Genomic DNA, 14,324 nt, shown 5'->3' with positions numbered 1-14,324 from the left:
CAGGCATCAAATTGGAAGATACTTTTTTTTATAGTGCTTCTCTTGTTGCTAATGTGCCCTTCAAGTGGAGTCGTAAAAGACGTAATTACAAGTTCTGAGCACATGAACGATCAAGCAAAGTCGTAATTGTGAGTGGGAAACTGGGAATTCTAGATGATACCAAGTTGCCGAGATGTTATGTTGGAAGGGCCGTGTCGACAGGAAAACTGATGGAAACCGATGATTTTGCAAAAGCATTTAAACTTCTATACTTTATTTCAGGATAATTAATTTGTTATATATGACAGTCAACCAATGACTCACTCTTCGCGGTTTGTTTTAAGCAAATTAATTCATTTGTTAGATACCATGCATTAATAAATCATATATGTTGTGTATAAGTGATGCAGGTTTATTCACTTATTTTTATTCACTGACACAACAGAAAGAGCTTTTTCCATCATTTGTTGTGTATTTAAATTTGGCTTCTTCCGTATTTTGCTTCCCACTTGAATGCATGACATGTCAGTGTCAAATGCCCGACCCGGAGGTACAAGCTTCCCAGGTCCACCTGAAGGCAGCATAAGATGGTCCAAGTGCAGAACGGTGCAGGAAGAGTTGCACACCGAAATGTAATCCTAAGCGTAAGAGGGGTTTATTCCAATCCCCATCCTTAATATAGTTATAGTTATAGTGATGCCTTAGCAAGCACCACTAATTACGCATTTATCAGAATTTATGCACAGCATCTTACCTGAAAATAGCTCGATATCAATCACAGACTGAATGACTTCATGTATGGATGTACAGTACCTGAGAGCAGCCATGTTTGAAATGCTGGGCGAGTGAACCCGCGAGTGCAGGCCGGGGGAGGCAGGGATTCGACTCTGGTTGTGCAGGGCATGGCAGTGCAGGGGCGAGGCAGGTGAATCCAGCCGGGTCACGTTTCTCAGGTGTGTGCTGAGGAAGCTGGGAGCTGCGTTGGGAGTGTGAAACGGTCCAGGCAGGTCTGGACACTTCAGCACGGTGGACTGCTCCTGCAAATGCCACAAGAGCATTGCTTCTAAAAACATCTATATGTTAGCTTGCTTTCTTAAATGCATGTAAACTGCGTATAGTGAGCATACTTGTATGCATAGTGCATTAAGTTTTGATTAGGGCTGCAAGATATGGGGAAAAATGCAATAAGTTGTTGGAAAATGCAATATGTAAACTGATGTTTATTGCGATAAAAAAGGACCAATTGATTAGTGTAGTACAATACAAACATTAATAGTAGATAAAACACTTGGATGATCATTTTAAAATATGCTGGTAACTAGTGGTGGTTTCTTATAAATGTAAAAGCACTCTGAGCTACCACCCCTGGAGTTCGCTAGTTCGAATCCCAGGGCGTGCTGAGTGACTCCAGCAAGGCCTCCTAAGCAACCAAATTGGCCCGGTTGCTAGGGAGGCTAGAGTCACATGGGGTAACCTCCCATGTGGTTTACTCTCGGTGGGGCGCGTGGTGAGTTTAGCGCAGATGCCGCGGTGGATGGCGTGAAGCCTCCACACGCGCTATGTCTCCGTGGCAACGTGCTCAACAAGCCACGTGATAAGATGCGAGGGTTGATGGTCTCAGACGCGGAGGCAACTGGGATTCATCCTCCGCCACCTGGATTGAGGCGAATCACTACACGACCACAAGGACTTAAAAGCGCACTGGGAATTGGGCATTCCAAATTGAGTGAAAAAGGGGAAAACATCCACATAAAAAACAAACAAAAAAAGCAGCGCTCTGAGTGTAGAGTCAGAAAAACGCTCAGTGTAAAATTCATTCATTCATTCAAAATATGTAAATACAAGTGTTGTTTATCTTTATCAAAGCAAGTAATATTTTGGTTTTAAATGTTTAATAGAATAACATAATATCGACATGAATATAGAACATTGAGTATCTCCAGTATTTCCCAGTCAAGGTTACAGGCGATGTCCAGGTAAGCTCAAATCATGCGATCCATTCGTACAGAAAACCAGTGCCGAAACACCACTCACCTAAAGTGCAATTTTAAGTTTCAACCACAAATGTCGCTAGAGAGCACAAAGTTACGTAGTGCAGCTTTAATCATGTTAACTCTGGCAGCCCTACTTGACATCATCCCTTAACCACTGACACGAAGACATGGTGAAACACAAGAGCGCTGTGTATTACATGTACCTCAGGTGTGACTTTGCGCAGGGCCCAGACAGTGTGTGTGCACTGCTGCGTGTCATAGGTTATGATGATAGAGGGCTCGAGGCAGGTGAACAAGACTCTCAGAGCGCTGTCTGAAACATACTGGAGCCGCGCCTCAAACAGACCTGAACCAATCAGAATCCACATATATGACCCAATCAAAAGAGGTCATGAGGTCATAGTCAATCTTTCAGGGATCAATAATACAGCAAAGTCATTGAAGTAGATAATACAAATAGAGTTAATACAAAATACATTTAATTCTAATAATACAATGTTAACTTATGGAAACTACAAAAACATAAATCTTCATATGTTTTAATTTATGTGGGTCAGAGTGATGTACAGTAGACCATAGAAAGCAGGTTGGGTGATTTTACAGACTTTGAATGCCATGGTGAAGAATCAGTTCTGATTGTATTATTGTGAGCATTTAAGACCACTGAAATGCCTTGTGTTTTACACGAGCATTCAAAAATAGCAATTAAACTTTTCTTCATAAGTAGTGCAAATATCAAAACACCTTACCGGTGGATTTACAAACAACAGGAGCGATTTCATCTAAAGGATGCAGCATGCTGAACAGGATCGGCAGAGGTTCCCTGATAACAAGACAAGATTTCATGCTGATGTCAAACTAAAGCATCTATTTTTTTATCCTAAGCAAGCACTCAAACGCACAGTTACAATATTAAAGGGATAGTTCACCAAAAATAAAACTTCCGTCATTTCCAACCCGTTTCTTTCATTTTTAGCAGAATGCTCAGGCAGCTCTTTTCCATTCAATATGCACAAAAAGTGACATGCCAATTTTTGGCAAAGAACAACCTACATTTCAGTCTGTTCCTCACAAATCTGTAATGGATACAAAAAGACCATCGCAAGCTTAAGTTGATCGAAGAGACCATTTGCGTCAATGGTTTCTACGATCTAATTAGGCTTACGATGCTTTTGGGAAAAGCAGCCCTGGACATTCTGTGTCTTCTCTTAAGGCATTCATTTTTGGGTAAATAACCTTTAACATAGAGCACAGTAAATAGGAGCAAAGCCAAGATTTCCTGTGTGTCATACCTGCTGGGACTCATGTGGCCATCAACTGTAATATTTTTGCGCTCCAAAAGCAGGCCAAACTTTGTTGACCAGAGAGTGGAAACCTAAAAATGAAACCCGGTAATGAGAAACGCAACTTTCTTTTTTCCAACAAGCACCTATTAGTCTTGGAAAAAATGACCATGTGAAAATGATGTCCCAACCCCACTGTTCTGACCTGGAAGGGGAGTGGAGATATGAAGTCTTTCCCACTCATGCTGTGGACATTCACACATGTGCTCTGGACAATACACACCGTCTGCTCCACAACTTCCTTTACTGAAAAATAACTCAGTTGAATTATGCTCGGGGAAAATATCAGACACCATACACCACTATTGACATCAAACAATGAAATAATTACGTAGGGGATAATGCAACAGTCAGGTAACAGACAGAGGTTTATTTTGCGATAATGAACAGCTTGCAGTTTATTATCCCGCTTGTTAAACATCTTACCAAATATACAAACAAACAGGCATGAAATATAGATTTTTTTTTTATGCAAAAGGAAAGAGTCGCAAGAGACATGAAACGAGCACAGCTACTGTGGGTGGCAAATCAGTTGCCTGGGACATTACATGGTTTAAAATATTTGACCACAGAATTCTGTTCCAGAGTGCAGTATAATGAAAAGCAATTAGTATAATCAATTATAAAAATACAATTCAACACAAAAATGAACAAAATGCTTACCATCTTTTTTAGACTGAGGGACGGTGAAACTGCACCATAGAGCCTGTGAAAAACATTTAGTGAAATTATAAATATGACAAATTGTTAGATGACAGTCAGGTATGCATTCTGCATGATTCTTCCATTATTCCTCATACCTGTTGAACGGGGCTGTCCACTGTGAACGCCTTGTACACATATGAGGCTTGATTCTTACTGCCACGACTCCATATGACCATGTTTCCAGCCACATACAGCTCTTCTTCATATTGAACATCATCAGTAGTTGTGCCCTTCCTCAGCTGCCAGCGCTCCTGCCAATTACAACATCACAATCATACATACAACATCCATGAGAAGACACTCACTGCAAATCATGGCCCAAACTCTTGCTATATCTGAAGGCCAAAAATATAAAAACTAGGGATGGGACGATATGGTCACCACACGATTTGATTCAATATACGATATGAGGCTCACGATTCATTATCATCTTGATTCAATATAAAAAATTGAGCAAAATGCTAATTATAATTTCTCATCAGAATAAAGTTCTCTTATACACAGTATAAATTCTCCAATGAAATGTGTTTTATTTTTTCCCAAATTCTATTTGTTCTCAATTCCGTGTTTTAAAGTTTAATCAGAGATTATTTAGTAGAGATGGGCCACTTCTATTAAAATGAATGGGAGCAATTGGAACGCCCAACCAAGGAGCTCTGAGCACCCAATGGTCAGTGGATGTAGAAAGGAAGTCCCGCCTTACAGTTAAAAGAGCCAATCACCTTTTAGATACAGACATCACCTGTCAATCAACTCTAGAATGTATATATAGCCTGTGCATTAGCTATACACATTTTCTAGTGTAATCTGAGGTTAAGAATCACAATTTATGATTCCAGTATTGTCAAATTTGATTGCTGATTTGAAATATGTTCTTTGTTCGTAATCTTGACCATGCGTTTTTTTAGATTTTGGTCTTTCTCCATTCAAGTAGATAGGAGCTGCACTGGCATGACTGGAAATAGCCACCTGAGAGCGTTCCAAAGATGGCCGACAGTGGACTGACTTGCTAGAAAGACTTTGGTTTAATTACATTTTATCATCAAATAAATTAACAGAACTTAAATCACATGAAAACAGAACAATTACTTTTTAACATTACATTACATTATTTTTATCAAATGAAGTACTTGCAGATCCTGACACAATATTGGAGTTATGTTTTATTAAAATAAAGAGCTGCACAGCAGAGCATCACAGTATCAATGAAAGCATTGATGAAAACTTTTTAGTTGCTTGTAAGACATTGCTTAAATATAATGTCATTATTATTGATATATTATCATTATTATTCTTTATTACTATTATTTATTAATACTAAATTAAATATTTCATTTTTCTATACAGTTGTAATATATCATTTCTTTTTTTATTTCACTCTGTAACGTGTAAAGTCTCTGCTTAAGGGAAAGGAGGCGGCGGGAACCGGCTGAGCAGTCAATATTTTTATCAACATTTAATGCTATAAAAAAAACACAAACACGCACACACTCTCTCTCGAACTGGCGCCTCCGGCTCATCTTCATCCCCCTCCCGGCTGATTAGGACAATCCAGCGCCGGGCGTGCGTCCTCACGGCCCGGCCACGCCCTCCTCCTCGTCACAAACTCATCTATTTAAATTGAGCTTTTATTTTGGCGGAAAACCAAACGAAGCACTTTTAGTTTGTATGTTTTTGAGGACAGCTTCAAACTTTAGGATAAGCAGTTTGCTATATGCGCCTTGTCAACTACCTGTGTGTTGTTTTTGTACTTCACAGGAAAGCCAAAGTGCTGCCACACTGGCAATTTCAGCGTAGACAGTGCATTCTCAATCTTGCTTCCGTCTGTAGCTATTTTCAAATAATGGAAACACATTTGGTGAAGGTCAGCTACTATTGCAAACAAGATGGAGATTGTGCCCTCTGTTTTATGGTCTAAATAGTGTAGAATAACGCACCAGAGCTTTTATGACTTACGGGTCATTTATGATCAAATGGACAAAAAACTATGTCGTGAATTTCGAAATAACATATTTTGTATCGATATGGTAAGTAATTTTTTTGGTTCGTGATATTTCCAAATTTGATATATCTTCCCATCCCTAATAAAAACCTGTATACAGTAAGGAACTGGACCGCTACCTTCTCTCTCTCCTGTAGAGTGACCTCCTGAAGAGACCCCACGAGTCCAGCTGCTCCGTCAGAGGACCAGAGCTCAGACGCGGGCTGCAGCTGTCGCAGCTGAAGATTCAATGCATTTGGGTGATTTTTGCAGTGCTCACGACCAAACGGGACAAACGACTGCAATTCGCCTGCGGCTATCATTGTGGCTCTCTCTTCATACGCGTGCGACATGAGTTCCCAATATCAGCATTATTTCTGTGTACATAAGATATTGAAGCTGTTAGACACATCTATATCCTAACTGTTACATCCTCTGGGCAGGTTATTAAAAAGAGACATTTGCATGGCAGCAAAACAAAAATTTTGATGGTTTCAACAAATTAAAATGTATATGAACCACTCCCAGATCATCACCGATCTTCAACCAAATTTCACAGTGGGTGTGAAACACTGTTGCTTGAAGGCCTCTCCAGGTCTCCGTCTAACCATTAGACGACCATGTGGAGGATCGATGATGATCTGGGGGTGCTTCACCAAGGCCGGAATCGGGCAGATTCATCTTTGTGATGGACGCATGAATCAAGCCACGTACAAGATTATCCAAGAAGAAAACTTGCTTCCTTCTGCTCTGACAATGTTCCCCAACTCTGAGGATTGGTTTTTCCAGCAGGACAATGCTCCATGCCACACAGCCAGGTCAATCAAGGTGTGGATGGAGGACCACCGGATCAAGACCCTGTCATGGTCAGCCTAATCTTCAGATTTAAACCCCATTGAAAACCACTGGAATGTGATCAAGATGAAGATGGATGGCCACAAACCATCAAACAAAGCCGAGCTGCTTGAATTTTTGCACCAGAGTGGCATAAAGTCACCCAACAGCAATATAAAAGACTTGTAGAGAGCATGCCAAGACGCATGAAAGCTGTGATTGAAAATCAGTGTTATTCCACCAAAAATTTATTTCTGATCTCTTCCCAAGTTAAAACATTTGTATTGTGTTGTTTCAAAATGAATATGAACTTGTTTTCCTTGCATTATTCGAGGTCTGACCAGTTGCCATTTTCTGCAAATAAATGCTCTAAATGACAATATTTTTATTTGGAATATGGGAGAAATGTTTTCAGTACTTTTAAGAATAAAACAAAACTTTTCATTTTACTCAAACACATACCTATAAATAGTAAATACAGAGAAACAGATCATTTTGCAGTGGTCTCTTAATTTTTTCCAGAGCTGTATAAGGGAAAGTGAATATCTTTAGTGCTTTACTTGTGACAGGTCACCATTTCTTTTAAATTTCCCACAAACTTAATAAACCTTTTGCTTATAGAAGTTGACAAACAGCTGTAGGTATATATCGGTTTTACCAATTAATCAGTGCCAATATTTGCTTTTTGGAAATATTGCCGACAGTTGCTGATCTTTTTTTTTCTCCGTGTTCTACAGTGTCACAGCAGCCTCTAGAGCAGAAATAAAACAATAACTGACACCTCATGGGGATTTGCTATATCTAAATCTTTCATCATTGACAATATTCATCCGTATTTTTATTAGAGGGAGACATATATATCAGGTTTACCGATTACTTTGTGCCGATAGTTGCTTTTTGGAACTATCTGTTATCCAAAACAGATCTGATAGATGCCGATTGTTATTATTATTATTCCTCAGTGTTCCTTTGTAGCTGGCGCTGGAGAATGCTATGGTTAAACTGATTCGGTTCTACAGTTAACAGTGGCCTCTAGAGGTGAAATAAAAACAATCACTGACACCACATGGGGATTTGCTGTATCTAAATCCATCACCATTGACAATAATCCTCTTTTCTTTTTGTCCTCACTTCAATGCTTATTTTGTAATTTCGATTGGATTATATAGGCTATAAAAAGCTTAATTTGGTGAAAACTTAAATATAGGGCACTGTAACACAGCCAAGTCTCCATAATTTCAAAATAAGAGTCCCCGCTGTGTTTCGGGCTTGTTAATAGTTTACAGTCCTATGTTATGCACCAAATATTTATTTTTTTCTGGTTATTATTATTTCAATTTTGATTGAAAAATAAATTACATCTAGGATTGTACCAATTTTGCACTGTTGTGGCCTCTGTGTCTGTGCCCATCACAGTAAGGAAAGACTAAATTGTTGTTGTTTTTTTACATTTTCAGTCCATTTTCTTAGAAAAGACAGATTAATCAGTTATCAGCTTTTCCACCACCTTAGTTATCGGTATCGACAAAATCCACTATCGGTCAACCTCTAATTTTTATCCTCACTTTAATGCACATTTTGTTGTTTCGATTAAATATAGTGAAAAATGTGGCAATATGAAAACACACCCAGTCAGCACATACATCGTGTCTCAAACTTCATATCTTGTTAATAACATAAAAAAAAGAACCTGGTGAATATCCTTAATTGGGTGAATATATACCCTATAAAATGCTTAATTTGATAAATACTTAAATATAGAGCATTGAGCCAGGTCTCCATTATTTAAAAATAAGAGTCCCGAAATAAGCAAGAGTATTTAGAGCTTGTTTCTATTATTTTATTTTTTCTGGTTATTATTGAGTTTTTGGTTGCACAATAAACTGCATCTAGGATTATATTCATTTTGGATTCTTGTAGCCTCTATGTCTGTGCCCATCATGGTAAGGAAAAACTAAAGGAAAGACTACATTTATTTTTTTACATTCTATAAATTGATTTTAAAAACTATCCACCGATTAATGGGTTATCAGCTTTTCCACCACCTTAGTTATTGGTTTCAGCAAAATCCACTACTGGTCGACTTCGAGTTACAAATGAATTTATAAAGGGGTCATAACATACCTTTTTTTTGTTTTTGTTTATTTCTCCCCAATTTGGAATGCACTCCAGGTCCTCGTGGTGGCATAGTGACTCGCCTCAATCTGGGTGGTGGAGGACGAATCTCAGTTGCTTCCGCGTCTGAGACCGTCAATCCAATCTTATCACGTGGCTTGTTGAATACATTACCACGGAGACGTAGCGCATGTGGAGGCTTCACGCTATTCTCCGCGGCATCCGCGCACAACTCACCACGTGCCCCACCAAGAGTGAGAACCACATTATAGCGACCACGAGGAGGTTAACCCAATGTGACTCTACCCTCCCTAGCAACCGGCCAATTTGGTTGCTTAGGAGACCTGGCTGGAGTCACTCAGCATGCCCTGGATTCAAACTCGTGACTCCAGGTGTGATAGTCAGCGTATTTACTCGCTGAGCTACCCAGGCCCCTTCATAACATGCCTTTTTTATTATTTTAATACCTTGAGGTTCACTTATAATATTATTAAAGTTTCTGACCCTCTGCAGACATGCTGGGTTTTGGTGCTGCTTCTTCTTTAGAGCCCCGTTCACTCCGCAAATGACATTTTTGTTGTCACTAGACTCTGCGATGTGTGGGCGTTCCTACTGCTGTGGCTTTAATGTTATTGGTGGACAGCACGTCTGGCCATATAAGCTTTAGAAATAATGATTACAGATTATACTGCCGTTAAAATGAAGATATCATTCTAATTTGACAAGGAATCTGTTCTATAGAAACTGGCCCAAAAGTTGTTGAGCATGGGGGGAGGGGGGGGTGTCGCTGGCCCAAAAGTTGCTGAGGTTGGTTATGCTGTCCTTTTGCATATCACAGTGCCGTTTTGCAGCCCTCTCCAACCAGTTGCAGCCCGTTCGGCATAACACGGCAGCCCGTTTCGGCTTATCACTGCCTGTTCGGCCCCTTTTCGCAGCTGGCCCACCGGGAAATGTCTCGGTTCTCCCTATGGCCAGTCCGCCCCTGCCTGATGCGTTGTATGCCTATTAAGGTTCATCAGTGTAAGAACGTGCATGTAAACATGCTCATTTTTCTAAGATTATATACATGTATGTGGTTACAGACAAATGATATAGAAGAGTGAAATCACTCACAGAAACTTTTAACTTCTCTGTCTTGCCTGCACTCGACTCCAGTATCTCACACTCACAGCTGATGGGTGACGTGATCTCCACTGTCTTAACCCTCATTGGAATGCTATAGATATCAGTTAGTCTATCTGTCTATCTCTCAGTTAGTCTATTTATCTATCTATTTCTCACTCAGTTGGTCTATCTATCGATCTATATATCAATCTATCAGTTATCTCTCAGTTAGTCTATCTATCTATCTATCTATCTATCAGTTAGTCTATTTATCTCAGTTAGTCTCTCTCTCGATCTATCAATCTCTCAGTTAGTCTAACTCTCAGTTAGTCTATCTATCCGTCAATCAGTTAGTCTGTCTATCTATCTCTCTCTCTCTCTCACTCAGTTGGTCTATTTATCTATCTCTCTCTCTCTCAGTTGGTCTCTCTCTCTCTCTCTCTCTCAGTTGGTCTCTCTCTCTCTCAGTTGGTCTCTCTCTCTCTCTCTCTCAGTTGGTCTCTCTCTCTCTCTCTCTCTCTCAGTTAGTCTGTCTCTCAGTCAGTCAGTCTGTCTGTCTCTCTCTCAGTCAGTCTGTCTGTCTGTCTATCTCTCAGTCAGTCTGTCTGTCTGTCTGTCTATCTGTCTGTCTATCTCTCAGTCAGTCTGTCTGTCTGTCTATCTCTCAGTCAGTCTGTCTGTCTGTCTATCTCTCAGTCAGTCTGTCTGTCTGTCTATCTCTCAGTCAGTCTGTCTGTCTGTCTATCTCTCAGTCAGTCAGTCTGTCTATCAATCAGTCAGTCTGTCTGTCTGTCTGTCTGTCAATCAGTCAAGTCTGTCTGTCTGTCTGTCTGTCTATCAGTCAGTCAGTCTGTCTGTCTGTCTATCAATCAGTCAGTCAGTCTGTCTGTCTGTCTATCAATCAGTCAGTCAGTCTGTCTGTCTATCAATCAGTCAGTCAGTCTGTCTGTCTGTCTATCTCTCAGTCAGTCTGTCTGTCTGTCTATCTCTCAGTCAGTCTGTCAGTCTGTCTGTCTATCAATCAGTCAGTCTGTCTGTCTATCAATCAGTCAGTCTGTCTATCAATCAGTCAGTCTGTCTGTCTGTCTGTCTGTCAATCAGTCAGTCTGTCTGTCTGTCAATCAGTCAGTCTGTCTGTCTGTCAATCAGTCAGTCTGTCTGTCTGTCTGTCTATCAATCAGTCTGTCTGTCTATCAATCAGTCAGTCAGTCTGTCTGTCTATCAATCAGTCAGTCAGTCAGTCTGTCTATCAATCAGTCAGTCAGTCTGTCTGTCTATCAATCAATCAGTCAGTCAGTCTGTCTAGCAATCAGTCAGTCAGTCTGTCTAGCAATCAGTCAGTCAGTCTGTCTAGCAATCAGTCAGTCAGTCTGTCTATCTATCCATCTCTCAGTTAGTCTGTCTATCTATCCATCTCTCAGTTAGTCTGTCTATCTATCCATCTCTCAGTTAGTCTGTCTGTCTATCTATATCTCAGTTAGTCTGTCTGTCTGTCTATCTATATCTCAGTTAGTCTGTCTGTCTGTCTATCTATATCTCAGTTAGTCTGTCTGTCTGTCTGTCTATCTATATCTCAGTTAGTCTGTCTGTCTATCTATATCTCAGTTAGTCTGTCTGTCTATCTATATCTCAGTTAGTCTGTCTGTCTATCTATATCTCAGTTAGTCTGTCTGTCTGTCTATATCTCAGTTAGTCTGTCTGTCTGTCTGTCTATATCTCAGTTAGTCTGTCTGTCTGTCTGTCTATATCTCAGTTAGTCTGTCTGTCTGTCTGTCTGTCTATCTATATCTCAGTTAGTCTGTCTGTCTGTCTGTCTGTCTATCTACATCTCAGTTAGTCTGTCTGTCTGTCTGTCTATATCTCAGTTAGTCTGTCTGTCTGTCTGTCTATATCTCAGTTAGTCTGTCTGTCTGTCTGTCTGTCTATATCTCAGTTAGTCTGTCTGTCTGTCTGTCTGTCTATATCTCAGTTAGTCTGTCTGTCTATATCTCAGTTAGTCTGTCTGTCTGTCTGTCTGTCTATATCTCAGTTAGTCTGTCTGTCTGTCTATATCTCAGTTAGTCTGTCTGTCTGTCTGTCTATATCTCAGTTAGTCTGTCTGTCTGTCTGTCTGTCTATATCTCAGTTAGTCTGTCTGTCTGTCTGTCTATATCTCAGTTAGTCTGTCTGTCTGTCTGTCTATATCTCAGTTAGTCTGTCTGTCTGTCTGTCTGTCTATATCTCAGTTAGTCTGTCTGTCTGTCTGTCTGTCTATATCTCAGTTAGTCTGTCTGTCTGTCTGTCTATCTATCTCAGTTAGTCTGTCTGTCTGTCTGTCTGTCTATATCTCAGTTAGTCTGTCTGTCTGTCTGTCTGTCTATCTATATCTCAGTTAGTCTGTCTGTCTGTCTGTCTGTCTATATCTCAGTTAGTCTGTCTGTCTGTCTGTCTATATCTCAGTTAGTCTGTCTGTCTGTCTGTCTATATCTCAGTTAGTCTGTCTGTCTGTCTGTCTGTCTATATCTCAGTTAGTCTGTCTGTCTGTCTGTCTGTCTATATCTCAGTTAGTCTGTCTGTCTGTCTGTCTATATCTCAGTTAGTCTGTCTGTCTGTCTGTCTGTCTATATCTCAGTTAGTCTGTCTGTCTGTCTGTCTGTCTATCTCAGTTAGTCTGTCTGTCTGTCTAGTCTAGTCTAGTCTGTCTGTCTGTCTGTCTATATCTCAGTTAGTCTGTCTGTCTGTCTGTCTATCTATCTATATCTCAGTTAGTCTGTCTGTCTGTCTGTCTACCTATCTATATCTCAGTTAGTCTGTCTGTCTGTCTGTCTATCTATATCTCAGTTAGTCTGTCTGTCTGTCTGTCTATCTATATCTCAGTTAGTCTGTCTGTCTGTCTGTCTGTCTATATCTCAGTTAGTCTGTCTGTCTGTCTATATCTCAGTTAGTCTGTCTGTCTGTCTGTCTATATCTCAGTTAGTCTGTCTGTCTGTCTGTCTATATCTCAGTTAGTCTGTCTGTCTGTCTGTCTGTCTATATCTCAGTTAGTCTGTCTGTCTGTCTGTCTATATCTCAGTTAGTCTGTCTGTCTGTCTGTCTGTCTATATCTCAGTTAGTCTGTCTGTCTGTCTGTCTGTCTATATCTCAGTTAGTCTGTCTGTCTGTCTGTCTGTCTATATCTCAGTTAGTCTGTCTGTCTGTCTGTCTGTCTATATCTCAGTTAGTCTGTCTGTCTGTCTGTCTGTCTATATCTCAGTTAGTCTGTCTGTCTGTCTATATCTCAGTTAGTCTGTCTGTCTGTCTATATCTCAGTTAGTCTGTCTGTCTGTCTGTCTATATATCAGTTAGTCTGTCTGTCTGTCTGTCTATATCTCAGTTAGTCTGTCTGTCTGTCTGTCTGTCTATATCTCAGTTAGTCTGTCTGTCTGTCTGTCTGTCTATATCTCAGTTAGTCTGTCTGTCTGTCTGTCTGTCTATATCTCAGTTAGTCTGTCTGTCTGTCTGTCTATATCTCAGTTAGTCTGTCTGTCTGTCTGTCTGTCTATATCTCAGTTAGTCTGTCTGTCTGTCTGTCTATATCTCAGTTAGTCTGTCTGTCTGTCTGTCTATATCTCAGTTAGTCTGTCTGTCTGTCTATCTATATCTCAGTTAGTCTGTCTCTCAGTTAATCTATCTTTCTACAATCCCACATACATCTCCGTTGTCCGCTTACTTCAGTCTTTCCGCTAATGTGCCAGACGATCAGCTAAAACTACAGGATTACCAGATTAATTCTTCAGGAATGTATCAATGTTTGTTTTATTGACGATGTCAAAACATGAACTCTTCAGTCAGTCAGTCAAACAGCATTAGCAGCAGCGCTAGTGCTAACAACATCCGCTCACACACGCACCTGATAATAATAAATATTCAAGTTTCCTGTCCTGGAGTCCGTCTCTTTTCTTTATCAGATGCCTGTCCCGATGGAAACGACTGCTCGTTGAGCCCAACATACAAAGTCATGAAAGTCTGCCGTGAAAACTGACGGAGTATACTTCACTGCACTGTTTCAAATGAACGCGGACATGTGTTAAGATCACTCCACTGACGCACTTCCGTGGAACGTAGCCAATCAGAGAGTCGCATTCTGGCACAGTCAAACGCGCGCATGAAGTGCCGCTTACGTTTAAATTTATTAATTTGGCAGACAATTATTCGCTTACCCAGACAAACATTTTGTACCATGGTACACAAAATAATAATAATAATAATAATTTTAAGATTTATGCATTTCAATTCCATAAGAAAACTGAA

General features: G+C 40.1%; 1 protein-coding gene across 6 annotated transcripts in view; it reads right to left on the bottom strand.

Annotated features, from left to right (window-relative positions):
* The window catches only part of LOC127413520 (anaphase-promoting complex subunit 1-like), a 110,666-nt gene extending 96,564 nt beyond the window's left edge, over positions 1-14,102 (bottom strand). For 3 of the 6 annotated variants that reach the window (XM_051650723.1, XM_051650726.1, XM_051650725.1), the window contains exons 1-9: positions 13,924-14,102; positions 6,143-6,379; positions 4,117-4,272; positions 3,980-4,022; positions 3,462-3,562; positions 3,266-3,348; positions 2,723-2,796; positions 2,177-2,319; positions 793-1,016 (exon numbers count right to left, since the gene is read on the bottom strand). In XM_051650723.1, coding sequence (XP_051506683.1) covers positions 793-1,016; positions 2,177-2,319; positions 2,723-2,796; positions 3,266-3,348; positions 3,462-3,562; positions 3,980-4,022; positions 4,117-4,272; positions 6,143-6,355 — 1,037 coding nt within the window. In that variant the 5' untranslated portion in view covers positions 6,356-6,379; positions 13,924-14,102. Of the gene's footprint in view, positions 1-792; positions 1,017-2,176; positions 2,320-2,722; positions 2,797-3,265; positions 3,349-3,461; positions 3,563-3,979; positions 4,023-4,116; positions 4,273-6,142; positions 6,380-8,960; positions 9,160-13,923 lie in introns of those variants that run through there. The other 3 variants (XM_051650724.1, XM_051650728.1, XM_051650727.1) reach the window with 3 other exon arrangements.
* Between the last annotated feature and the right edge of the window lie 222 nt (positions 14,103-14,324).

Source organism: Myxocyprinus asiaticus, chromosome 23 (assembly GCF_019703515.2).
Source record: "Myxocyprinus asiaticus isolate MX2 ecotype Aquarium Trade chromosome 23, UBuf_Myxa_2, whole genome shotgun sequence".
NCBI lineage: Eukaryota > Metazoa > Chordata > Actinopteri > Cypriniformes > Catostomidae > Myxocyprinus > Myxocyprinus asiaticus.
Note: the sequence above shows the minus strand (reverse complement) of the source record. Positions and strands in the feature narration are given on the sequence as shown.